Source organism: Myotis davidii, unplaced genomic scaffold (genome assembly GCF_000327345.1).
Source record: "Myotis davidii unplaced genomic scaffold, ASM32734v1 scaffold2693, whole genome shotgun sequence".
Taxonomy (NCBI): domain Eukaryota; kingdom Metazoa; phylum Chordata; class Mammalia; order Chiroptera; family Vespertilionidae; genus Myotis; species Myotis davidii.
In genome coordinates, this window is record NW_006284863.1 from 62,946 (window position 1) to 76,357 (window position 13,412).

At 42.3% G+C, this 13,412-nt stretch overlaps 1 protein-coding gene across 2 annotated transcripts in view; it reads right to left on the bottom strand.

Moving 5' to 3' along the window:
- Positions 1-1,584: 1,584 nt before the first annotated feature.
- Positions 1,585-13,412, bottom strand: part of ZNF227 (zinc finger protein 227) — a 24,255-nt gene continuing 12,427 nt past the window's right edge. The window contains exons 1-5 of one of the 2 annotated variants that reach the window (XM_006755193.2): positions 10,622-10,810; positions 8,642-8,768; positions 7,297-7,398; positions 4,936-5,678; positions 1,585-4,438 (exon numbers count right to left, since the gene is read on the bottom strand). In XM_006755193.2, coding sequence (XP_006755256.1) covers positions 3,068-4,438; positions 4,936-5,678; positions 7,297-7,398; positions 8,642-8,768; positions 10,622-10,681 — 2,403 coding nt within the window. In that variant the 5' untranslated portion in view covers positions 10,682-10,810 and the 3' untranslated portion in view covers positions 1,585-3,067. Of the gene's footprint in view, positions 4,439-4,935; positions 5,679-7,296; positions 7,399-8,641; positions 8,769-10,621; positions 10,811-13,412 lie in introns of those variants that run through there. The other variant, XM_015558407.1, reaches the window with a different exon arrangement.

The window sequence follows — 13,412 nt, forward strand, 5'->3', positions numbered from 1 at the left end:
ATTTTTTCTCAGAAAGAATACTTTATGGGTGGTTCTGTTTGTATCTCCTGAAAGTTGCCAAGATATCCTAAAAGAGAACAAGATAAGGACACGTCCTCTACTAAATATCAAGACTCATTGAAAGCCTGGCTGGCGTGGCTCAGTGGTTGAGCATCAACCTATGAACCAGGAGGTCATGGTTTGATTTCCCGTCAGGCACATGCCTGGGTTGCGGGCTTGATCCCCAGTAGGAGGTGTGCAGGAGGCAGCTGATCAATGATTCTCTCTCATCATTGATGTTTCTATCTCTTTCTCCCTCTCCTTTCCTCTCTGAAATCAATAAAAATTTATATATATAAAAAAAGACTCATTGCAAAGCTATAGTAACTAAAGTACTGTGGTTTTGGTAAAAATATTGAAAATAGATCAATCAAAGGAAACTGAGAACCAAAACAGACCTGTAATTATGTATAGATTACTGGTTTTCTTTAAACATGGTACTGCAAAGTAGTGGGGAATGAGGCAAAATTTCGGTAACTGGCATAGGAAGAACTAGATATTCCTATGAAGAATAATTAAATTCTGCCAGAGGCAATATACACCTTGAAGATTCCATAAGTTGATTTTAATTTCATCACCTACCAAAAAATAAATTTCAAAAAAAAGAGAATGGGAATTTTTTAAAAAAAATGTGCATGGCCCTAGCTGGTTTGGCTCAGTGGATAGAGCATTGGCCTGCGGACTGGAGGGTCCCAGGTTCGATTCCAGTCAAGGGCATGTGCTTGGATTGCAGGCTTGATCCCCAATAGGGGGCGTGCGGGAGGCAGCCGATCAATGATTCTCTCATCATTGATGTTTCTATCTCTATCTCCCCCTCCCTTCCTTTCTGAAATCAATAAAAATATTTTTTAAAAATGTGCATGTACACAGAAGTATCAATATATGTATAAATTCACTTGTATAGAAAAATGACTCAAACACATTACCCACTATATGAGATTTTAAATAATTTTTACAGAAAGGTTTAAATTATTTCAAAACAATAAGTTTAAAGAAATGCAGGAGTTGGGAGGCTGGGTGAAAAAGGTACAAATTGGCAGTTACAAAGTAGTCTTGCGGATGTAAAGTACAGCATAGGGGATCTATATAATAAAAGTCTTGACTGTTATAGCACAATGACCAGAATAACCAGTCACTATGATGCCTACTGATCACCAGGGACAGACGCTCAAGGCAGGAGCTGCCCCCTGGTGGTGAGTGCACTCCCACAGGGGATGTACCGCTCAGCTGCCAGAAGCCAGGCTCACAGCTAGTGAGAGCAGCGGCAGTGGCAGGAGCCTCACCCGACCCTGCAGCAGCGCTAAGGAGCAGCAAGCAGGGAGGCGTTAAGGAGCGAGGGTCCCAGACTGGAGAGGGCACAGGCTGGGCTGAGGGATTCCCTCCTCCAGTGCATGATTTTTGTGCACCAGGCCTCTAGTATAGTCAATAATATTTTAATGGGCATGTGCAGGAGGCAACCAATCCAGGTGTCTCTCTCACATCAATGTTTCTATCTCTCTTTCTTTCTCTAAAAATCAATGGAAAAAAATATCCTCAGGTGAGGATTAACAACAAAAATACCCCACAAAAATAACCAAGAATGTATTCTACATTTTTAACAGATGGGGGGAAATGAAAAGAGTATTTCATGACACCTGGAAAATATATAATAAATTCAAATTTCAGTGTCCATATAAAGTTTTATTGGAACACAAAAAATGCAAAATCCCATTTAGAGATAACTAGAATACCTACCTAATGCATTTATACCTTTTTTTAAAAAAAAAAAGTGATCACATGAAAATCCCAAGATTTGTTTTCCAAATGAATATATTCTGGACATCATCCAACATCGTTTACAACAAATTTACCTTCTCCCATTTGATGTTTGCATAGTGTTCCTCTGGATCAATGAATTGTAAAACACTTTGACAATCAATGATTATTTCTATGTTTGTTTTTATAATCAATAATGCAATTAATGTTCATATATATGAACATTACAAACACAAATTCACTTCTGAAGAGCAAAGATTCACCTCTGGGGATATATTCTTTAATTTTAATCCAATATACTGTATGAAATAAAGCAATCATATTATGAGTCCTTGACTATAGGTAATTTTTAGTTATTTTATTCATTTCATTTTTCATACCTTTTAAACTTTATTTAAAAAAATGGTCACTGTAAATACATATAAATTGGAAGTTAATGAGAAAATAATCCAAAACCTTCCCTGATAGCCCCCAAACTAGATTGTATATGGCAAATAATCCTTTTCACACATTCTTTTTTGGCATGCACTCATTTTGAAAGATCATTTACATCAACTGGATTTTACCAAGAGGGTTACAACATATTTCTCCCCTGAATATCAGTCCTATTCCTGGATTTATTAGATTCCAAGTGAAGAAACCCTGTAGAGAGCGCCTGGGAAAGGCCCCTGAGATGACAATCTCTGAATCCAGTGGATCCTGGCAGAGCCATGCCCTGGAACCATACCTTGCCAGAGGCAGGTGTGCTGTCAGTCTGACCTTTAGTTCAGGCGCCAGGGGGTGGGTTTCATTATCTAAACCCAGCCAGGCACCAGGAACAAACATGATTATCCAGCCCATCCAGAAGTGACGATTATCGCTTCTCGGCCTTTTGGCTAAGATCAAGTGTAGTATCAGAAGTGACAATTACAAAGAAGCCACAGGAATGCACATACTTTCTTTATCTTAAACTTTGGTAAAACTTCCTGGTATCTTACTGTATAAAATAATGTGCTGTATCGGTTCTGGGTCCCTGTCTCTCCATCAGAGGACAGCTGTCCCATCTGGTCCCAGCTTTCCTACTGTCTTTGTGTCTGTCTCTCTCATTTTCTCAATCCCCCGTTGCCCATACTCAGGACTCCTGTCTGCTCTCTAGCCGTGCTGGTCTCAGAAAAGAGAGCAATATTTATAAAACCCCTTTCCACTCTCAAAACTTTAGTGTTTTATCCCCAGGATGGACTCTCCAAAAACTAGATGTACAACCTGACTGGAAGCATGAACACCTTTCTCATTCTTAACGATTCTTGCCAGAGTGGACTTTCTGGTGTTGTGTGAGACGTGAGCGGTGACTGAAGTCCTTCCCACATATGTCACACTTGTACGGTTTCTCTCCAGTGTGGAATCTCAGATGGGCCTGAAGACGTGAACTCTGACTGAAGCCCTTCCCACACTCCTCACATTTAAATAGTTTCTCCCGAAGGTGAACACTCAGATGGACTCTAAGATTTGAGGGGAGACTAAAGGATTTTCCACACTCCTCACACTTATGGGGCTTCTCTCCAGTGTGCACCCTCTGGTGATGGCGAAGATTCAAGCTCCTACCAAAGCCTTTCCCACACTCCTCACATGTGTAAGGTTTCTCCCCCGTGTGGCCTCTCTGATGGTACAGAAACTGTGAGCTGTACCTAAAGCCCTTGCCACAGACATCACATGTGTATGGCTTCTCCCCAGTGTGGACTCTCTGATGGGACTGAAGGCCAGAGGACTGACTGAAGCCCTTCCCACACACACCACATGCGTACGGTTTCTCTCCAGTGTGGACTCTCTGATGGACCCGAAAATCGATGGCCTGACTGAAGCTCTTCTCACACTCGTCACATTTATAGGGCTTCTCTCCTGAGTGGACTCGCTGATGAGCGTGAAGATTTGATCTCCAACTAAAGCCCCTCCCACACTCCTCACACTTGTATGGCTTCTCTCCCGTGTGAATTACTTGGTGCAGTTTAAGGTTGGAACTGTAACTGAAGCCCTTTCCACACACATCACATCTGTAGGGCTTCTCCCCAGTGTGGACTCTCTGATGGGTTTGCAGCTTTGAAGACTGACTGAAGCCCTTCCCACAAGTCTCACATTTGAATCGTTTCTCCCCAGTGTGGACGTTCTGATGGACTTGAAGGTTGGAAGCCTGGCTGAAGCCCTTCCCACACTCCTTACATCTGTAGGGTTTCTCTCCTGTGTGAACCCGAAAATGGATGTGAAGATCCGTATTGCGAGTAAAGCCTTTCCCACACACCTCACATTTGTACGGTTTCTCTCCAGTGTGGAGTCTCCGGTGGCATATTAATGGTGAATTGTGGCTGAAGCCCTTACCACAGACGTCACACTTATAAGGTTTCTCCCCAGTGTGGACCCTCTGATGGATGTGATAGTGGGCGGCCTGAGTGAAGCCCTTCCCGCACTCCTCACAGATATAGGGTTTCTCACCCCTGTGGACCCTCTGATGAACACGAAGATTAACACTCCAACCGAAGCCCTTGCCGCACTCTTCACATTTGTATGGCTTTTCTTCAGTGTGGACTCTCTGATGGCACTGAAAGTTTGAACTCTGGCTAAAGCATTTACCACACTCCTCACATTTATAGGGTTTCTCTCCAGTGTGAGTTCTACAATGAATGTTAAGGTGTGAGCTATGCTTAAAAGCCTTGCCACATGCATCGCATTTGTATGGCTTCTCACCTGTGTGCATTCGTTGGTGAGCCTGCAGTCGTGAATGCCAACGGAAGCCCTTCCCACACTTTTCGCATTTGTAAGGTTTCTCTCCCATGTGAACTCTCTGATGGACTTGAAGATGTGCACTCTGACTGAAGCCCACCCCACACTCCTCACATTTATAGGGTTTCTCTGATGTGTGGGTTATCAGAGAAGTTAGACAATGTGAGCTTTGCTTAACATGTCTTCCGCACTCCTCAAATTTGTGTGGATTTTCTCCTGTAAGAACTCTCTGATGATGAGGAAGATATGACCTCTGACTAAAATTCTTACATGATGTATCATATTTGTACGATTTCCCTCTACTGAGGACTCTCTGATGGGCTTGAAGACTTGAAACCCGGTGGAAGGCATTTTCACATTTTTCACATTTACAGGGCTTCTCTCCGTTCTGTAATGAATGGTGAGACCTGTGCTGCTGCTGAATCCCTTGCCACAGCTGTCACATCTATAGGACTTTTCTCCTGCATGATCAGAATGAGAATGAAAGGAACTCTTATTGAGGCAATCATCGGAGTCATGACATTTCGAGAGTTTCTCTCCGGGGTGAGTCCTCTGAGGAGCCAGCAGGTGTGAGTTCTGAGCCAAGCATTTCCCTCCTGGGTGTGCAGTCTGGTGACTTGAAAGCAGTGAGTTGTAGCTGAAGCCCTTCCCACACTCACTACAGAGATGCAGTTCCTCTCTGCAGGGTAAATGCTGACAGACGCCATCGCTCATGCTGTTCCCACAGTCATTAGATCTGTAGGGTTTCTGTTCTGTGTGAATTTTAATATGATCACTAAGTAGTGATTTCTTCACGGCTTCGCAGGCATGCAGGTGATCTTTCACGTGACTTTGCTTACCTCCATTCTGAGTCTGTGACTCACTCAGGTGAATATTCCCACAAGCATCCTCGACATGGACACGGTCTTGATTTTCAACACAACAGGAGCCATCTCCTTTACATTTCACCACACCGCTCCCACTCCCAGGAGTCTGATCAGAACGGCCTTGTAGTAACCGGGAGCTCGCCCTCTGAGGACACCTGGCTGAATCACTTGCAATCTGTCTCCAGATTTGCCAGAATAGCTTTTCATGTGAAAGGTACTTTAATGCAACTTTCTGAAGAATCTCCACCTCATTCTGCTTCTTGCTGCCTGGAAGAAAAAGCGGTATTCCAAGATGACGACAAGTGAAAGCTTCGCTCAGAAATGTCAGGATTTCACACTTAGACCACGGGGCAAGGCCTTCACAAACCTAGGGAGGGTCATCTCTGTACAACACCATTTGTCCTTTTCTTGCTTTCCCGTGCAGTTGAAGCAAAGAATGGAGTCACCAGACTCTTACCCACTAAGTGTAAAGGTGACCCATTCAGAACCATAAGTCTAACATGTAACACCTGAGCTGAAGTCTGGACTCAGATGGCTGCAGAGCAACAAAGACAATCCCCATTCCAACCGACAGTGACATCAATTAGAAGTTGCTCACCTTGTCCACAGTATTCCTATGACCAGTGGGATTCTACTCGTTAGGCTACAAAAGCTCAGACTGTAGGCGTACAATAGGATTTTAGGTCCTGATAAAAACTATCTTCTAAGAGTAAATTTGGGAAATGGTCGGACTAATAACATTCATTGTTCTAAATCTGGAAGTAAACCAGGTCTCAGTAAGAAGTGGGAAAGGGAAAACTAATCTGGCACAACTCAGGAAGAACCCGGGAAAAGGAAAGAAACGGCCCAGTGCAGACTCTCAGAGGCAATCCTGACGAGGAAGAGAGGGAGGTCTCCGCGCCTTGGAAAGCTTTCTCGCGGGAGCTAGTGCCGTGCTGTTTCTCATCCCCTCAGGTCTCTACTCAAACGTCACTCAATTGGGTGAGGCCTTCCTTATCACTCAATATAAAATAATTCCTCCTCACCCCCATACACCTTTGATTCCTTCCATTTGCCTTTCCTGCTTTATTTTGCCCCACAGCACTTGCCCGATTGACTACATACTTCCTAATTTTTTCTTGTCATTTGAGACCCACTGGAATGCAATGGTCACAGGGAAAACATGCACTGTTTTCGTTACTGCTTTATCACAGCTGCAACAGAATTTTTCAAATTGCTGAGAGGTATCAGTGAACTGTGAACCCGATTCCATAATTGTGACAAATATTAAAAAAAAGAATAAAAATATGAGAAGTGTATCCCAAGCTAAGGGTACCACAACTGTGTGAAAAGCTTGTTTCAGCTACAGGCACGTATGTAAATATGCACATACATTATACTGATGCTGGGTCAAGATGTAAAATATTTCTTATTGAAGGTCATGACTAAAAATGGTTGGAAGCCAGTGGCTTAAAATGTTTACGGTGAGGGAGAAGGGTACCAAATCCTTAAAAATTTATTGGAGTTAGATTCTAATAATACAGGCTAAACAAGTCTCAACAGGTATATTCACGGTTCTGGGTGTGGTGGGCTAACTGAATGGCTCTCAAAGACGTCCACACCCTAACCCATAGGACCTGGGAAAATGTTAACATTCCCGACAAAGGGGACTTCAGATGTGACTAAGTTAAGGCTCTTGAGAGGGGGTTATCCTGGGTTATCTGGATGGGTCCAAAGTAATCACAAGCGTCCTTATAAGAGGGAGCAGGAGGGGACCCTACGAGACCTCACCCTCTGCTTCTATCCCTCTTGCTGGTGTGGAGACTATTGTCACAGTCCAGGCAAGAGATGACAGCACTCCTACACGAGTGGTAATCACAGATGCAGTGAGCAGATTAGCCGGTACCTGAAAGAACAGCCATGTGGTTTTCCCTGGAATTCCCATTTCTTTGAGTTTCTCTTTCCATCATCCAGAGGTTTTCTTCTGCCTCCAACTGGGTTGCCTTACCTGGTTTGAAGGAAAGATATCCTATGAAAAGGCAGATATATGTATACATGTAAGATGCGCAGAGAGCTAAAATATATTTTTGTTCAAATTCCATAATCCTCAGAACCTGTAAAGTGATATTTTTAAGAGCTTTTTGATCATGAACTATAATAATAAAGAAATTTAGGTCGTGACCTAGTTCACATCTATCCTATATAATAAAGGGCTAATACGTATATGCAAATCGACCGAACGGCAGAACCACCAGTCGCAATGATGCGCACTGACCACCAGGGGGCAGACGCTCAATGCAGGAGCTGCCCCCTGATGGTCAGTGTATTCCCACAGGGGGAGCACCGCTCAGCCATAAGTCTTGAGCTGGGCTCCTGGCTGGCGAGCACCTCCACCACAGTCAGACATCCCCCGAGGTCTCCTGAACTGAGAGAGGGCGCAGGCCAGGCTGAGGAAACCCCCGCCAAGTGCACGAATTTTGTGGACCAGGCCTCTAGTATATAGATAAAATTAGATTTAGCCATTGTCTATTTCCATTGAATTTCTCACACGCTCACACCACTCACTGCAAATGGACACAGTATAGGCTGCAATGTGAGCAGGCAGGTCTTGATACAGAACACTGACAGAGTGAAATAGAAAAAGGATAGGAACTATTTCATGGGGGGAAAGTAATGCCAATGCAGGAGTGGGCAAGAGTACGTTACAGTTGCTCATATGGAAAAGCTTTAAATCAAAAGAATGTCACTCACAACTGTAAAGTTCCTTCTGCCTGCCCCTGGACAATGTGCTCAGTTGATTCCATGACCTATCAATGGGTCACAACCATAATCTGAAAGATGAAGTATTTGAAGGACAAAGAATAGAAGCTAAGCTGCCTGTTTATACTTCATGTAAAATAGGGCTTCTCAGCCAAGGCACTGTTGATCGTTTGGACTGGCTAATTCTCTGCTGTGGGGGTTATTCTTTGCATTGAAAGCGGTTTAGCAGCATCGCTAGCACCCCTCCCCCAGTCATGACAATCGAAACTGTCCCCATACATTGCCAAATGTCCTTGGGGGGAGGGGGGGCAGGTGACAAGATTTTTCCCTGAGTAGGAAGACCAGAAAAACCTTTGCCTGTAATCCCAGGGGTTGGAAAAACTGTGTCTTCAAGGTCAGGGAACTATTTCAAAAGGTCCAACTCTCTGAACAAAGGACACAGAGACTCTCAAAGGGGCTGAGATTCAGTGTCAGAGGGCGCCCGTCCTCACCCACTGAGACCAGATTCCGGAAGTTCTCCAGCATCACGTCTTGGTACAGCTTCCTCTGGACAGGATCCAACAGCACCAGCTCCTCTTCAGTGAAAACCACAGCCACATCCTTGAAGGTCACTGCCTCCTACAACACCAAACACACTCCACCTGAATCTTGCAAAAAAGGCCCATGAAGGAACCATCGACAAGTTAAAGAACGTTATCAAAAAATCGTTAGAGATGGAGGACCCCAGGCAGTTTTCAGTCAACAGTTGTCCCTCTCTCACTACCTCTCCCTACCTCCCTACAAGCCTTGGGCTCTGTCACTGTTTTTAACGTTTGCAAAGTTCACAGGCCTTCAGCAATCCTCCAGGACAGGTCTCCAGCTTATAGCTCTTCCTCTGTGTTTTGAAGACACATGCCACAGCTGATGAAGGAACAGGCCAAGTTCAAATGCCAAGGTATTAATTACAAGAGGTTGGACAAATCCCTTAACCTCTAACAATCTCCACTTCTTCTCTACAACGGTGTCTCAATTGCAAGATGTTTGAAAGGATTAGATGAGTGAATATACGTAAAGTAGTTAAAATGGTGCCTGGCACATAACAAATACTAAGTAAGTTTGAACAACTGGTATCGTTATAGACTCTTCCATTCCATTTTAGGATTGCAGAGTATAGTATTCCTTAGAACTGACCACTTATCTTTGTTTTTTGATGTTTTTTTTTGCTGGTGGTGGTTGTTTTGATGATTTATCTTTAATACAGATATATAATTAATTACAGATGTTTTACTTATAATCAATGCTGCAAAGATCCTTTTACAGAAATCTTAGCCTAGAAGTAACGATTGCAAAGTCATAGGATAGAATATGAAGTTACAAATTTGAAAGCAGAATGGCAAATAGCAGATTTCCCTCTCTAAAGGTTTTCCCAAGTTACCTTTCTTTTTTTTTACTTTTTAAATATATTTTATTGATTTTAGACAGGAAGAGAAAGGGAGATAGAAATATCAATGATGAGAGAATCATTGATTGGCTGCCTCCTGCACGCCCCCTGCTGGAGATGGAGCCCGCAACCCAGGCATGTGCCCTTGGCCGGAATCGAACCTGGGACCCTTCAGTCCGCAGGCTGATGCTCTATCCATTGAGCCAAACCAAATAGGGCCCAAGTCACCTTTCATGTGAGAATACAAATGTCCCTGAATCTCTAGAGCAGTGGTTCTCAACCTGCGGGTCGCAACCCCTTTGGGAGTCAAACGACCCTTTCACAGGGGTCACCTAAGACCATCGGAAAACACATATATAATTACATATTGTTTTTGTGATTAATCACTATGCTTTAATTATGTTCAATTTGTAACAATGAAATCGGGGGTCACCACAACATGAGGAACTGTTTTAAAGGGTCGCGGCATTAGGAAGGTTGGGAACCACTGCTCTAGACTCTGGACAAATAGGACATAATTCCTTTAAAAAAAAATTTGACAACCTAAGTGAAGTAAAGTTTTTCTTAACATTTACACTCATTTAGTTATTAGTGATCATTATTTTCTACATAAATTTACTTTATTTTTTGTGTGGTTCATTTCTTTTATTCATATTCCCTTGAGTTTACCTTACTAACCTTAATAAGCATTGTCAATAGTAAGCCTTTATCTAATATGTATAAGTATATCCTGTCAATTCTAATTTTGCAAATGTATAAGTATGAGTGCATGTGAGAAAGTAAAAACAGCTAGTTTGTAAAAGAGGGTAGTAACAATGGAAATTATTTTTGTCTATTTCATATTTGTATTATCTTTTTCAGATTATTTTGTGAAATAATAAAGATAAAAACAAACAAACAAAACACACACACACACACAGAGTCTAGCGCACAACATGCACTCAAGATCGGTTGTTTTCCATGAAGCTTTCCAAGGAAGAGAAAAAAGATGTGCCTAATCTTTAAGAAATAAAATCACATCTTAGGAGACAGAAAGAAATGCCTTACTTACCTGAAACTTGGTCATTTTCTCCTGCTCCTTCTGGGGAACGTCAGGGTCCTGAGAAGGCATAACTGGGGAAGGACAAAGAAGCCATGAGCCTGGCTGGTGTGGCTTCCGTGGCTGAGCGTGGACCTATGAACGAAGGGGTTCCATTCCCCGTAAGAGCACATACCCAGTTGTGGGCCCGATCCCCAGTAGGGGGCGTGCAGGAGGCAGCTAATCAATGATTCTCATCATTGCTACTTCTCTCCCTCTCTCTTCCTCTCTGAAATCAATAAAGATACATTTAAAAAAAAAGAAGAAGAAGAAGCCATGAGCCACAGGTCTGGGCTCCCATAAGCCCATGTGGACCTTTGAAGAAATTACAAGAGCACTCCTACTTCCCGGCAGATGCAGCCACATCCGGCTTGATAAGCGGAGCATGGAAGAGACTGCAGCTACTAATGGGTTTGTCCGCCGGGGACCACTGGATAGTGAACAATCTGCACAACCAAATGCAGGATCCCTACCGTAAGGGTTTCTGATCCTGGGGATGGGAAGAAATGAGAGGCACTGTAACAACACAAGGGTTAAAAAAAAGTGGGCTCTGGAGTCAGGGGCCTAGGTTTATTTATTTATTCTATTTTCTATATTCTTATTCTTATTATTTATTATACTATCTAAGTCTATATATTGGCTTGTCTCATAGGAGAGAGAGCACCTGAGAAAGTTAGACTTTGTTGCTATAGTAAGCTCACATTGTGTTAGACCAGTGGTTCCCAACTTTTTGGCCATGCCCCACCTAAGCATCTCTAAAATCCTGAAGCCGCCCCTGTGACATATAATTCTTATTATTCAAAAAGTGAACCCTTTTTTTTAAAAAAAAAGAAAACAGTGAACTCCTATCACGTGGAGGAAGCCTAAAAGCCATTAACTTGGTCTAAACAAGCTTCCAAAGAACATGGCATCCATGAAAGAGAAAAATAAAAGAACGAAAGGACAGTTGAAGGACTGAGGAAGAAATCGCTAAGAAATTGCTAAAATAATAATAATAATAATAATAATATGAAGTTATGTGAAAAAATAGCAAATAAAGTTTCAAAATATATAATAGAGAACTGAATGCATAAATGCCACAATATACATTTATGTACTGTATATGAGACCCCTAGAACTATAAGAAATGCAAAAACTTCAGTTAGTAACTCATACTCAAATTGCCCCCCACTTAAAAAATCAAATTGCTCCCCTCTGAGAGCAACCTGCACCCCACGTTGGGAATCACTGTGTTATACATTTAGGGGCCTAGGTTTAAATCCTGGAAATGATACTTACCATCTGGGTAACAGCGGGGTATGCTAACAAAACCAAACCAAACCTCTCTGCACCTCACTTTGGTCATCTGCACTATAATACGCTAAGAATCGTATATTATACCCATTTCATACAGTTGTTCCCAGGACTAAATGAATAGATGGGAAGTTCTAAGAACCAGGAATCCTGTAGCTACAAAAAGAGCAGATAACACTTTGCATCATAAACTGTACAGATGTCCTCGACTTAGGTTGCAGTTATGTCCCGATAAACTCATTGTAAACTTGAAAATATCATAAGTCAAAAATGCAGTTAAGCCGTGGCCGGATAGCTCAGCTGGTTAGAGCATTGTCCTCATACACCCAGGTTTCCCGTTCGAAGTCCAGTGAGGGCACATTAGAGAAGCAGCCAATGAATGCACAAATAAGTAGTTGATCTTCGTCTCTCTCTCTCTCTCTAAAAATCAATACAAAAACATTTTTAAATGCAGGTTAATTGATCTCTCTTTTCCTCCCTCTTTAAAAATCAATTTAAAAATCTGTAAATGCAGGTAATACACTGAACGTACTGAACATCATAGCTCATCCTAGCCTAAATGTGCCCAGAGCACTTACATTAACCTACAGTTGAGCATTTATCTTGAGTTTTATCTCAAGAGTAAAATACACAATATCCAAAAAATGCTGGCAGCACAGCTGACTGGGAGCTGTATCTTGCTGCTGCTGCCCAGCACCGTGAGTGTGTGTTGTAGCACATATCGCTAGCCCAGGAAAAGATCAAAATTCAAAATATAGTTTCTACTGAATGCATGTTGCTTTTGTACTATTGTAAAGTAAAAAAAAACAAAAAACAAACAAAAAAAAAACCCAAGTAGAACCATCATAAGTTGGGGACTGCCTGGATTTGCAAATATCCTTCCCAACAAAAAAACAACTATAAAGACCTGAAATGTCATTTATTATTGCTCTCCTATGAAAGTCACCTTGAAAATCTGGAAACCCTAATTCTCACTTAAAATTTCTTCTTACCTAATAATATATTGCCCAGCTAATAACATTTTGTTGACGCTGGTATTAGTTTTCTAAACAGTGTCATTTCGGGTCAGTTTATTTCGTGCAGCCAGAAAAGGCTATTGGTAAATAAACCTTTTATCCTATGTGCATGGTGATGAAGAAAAACACACAGCGAAGAGAAAGAAAAGTCAAGAAACATGGAAGACAGATTGAGAGGCCCTAACGCAGCGTTCTCAACCTGTGGGTCACGACCCCTTTGGCGGTCGAAGGACCCTTTCACAGGGGTCGCCTCAGACCAGCCTGCATATCAGATATTTACATGACGATTCCTAACAGTAGCAACATGACAGTGATGAAGTAGCAACAAAAATAATTTTATGGTTGGGTCACAACATGAGGATCTCTATTTAAAGGGCCAGAAGGTTGAGAACCACTGAAATGGATTCTGTAGTTCACAGGCTGGGATTGCCTTTGGCATCTATTTAAACAGAACT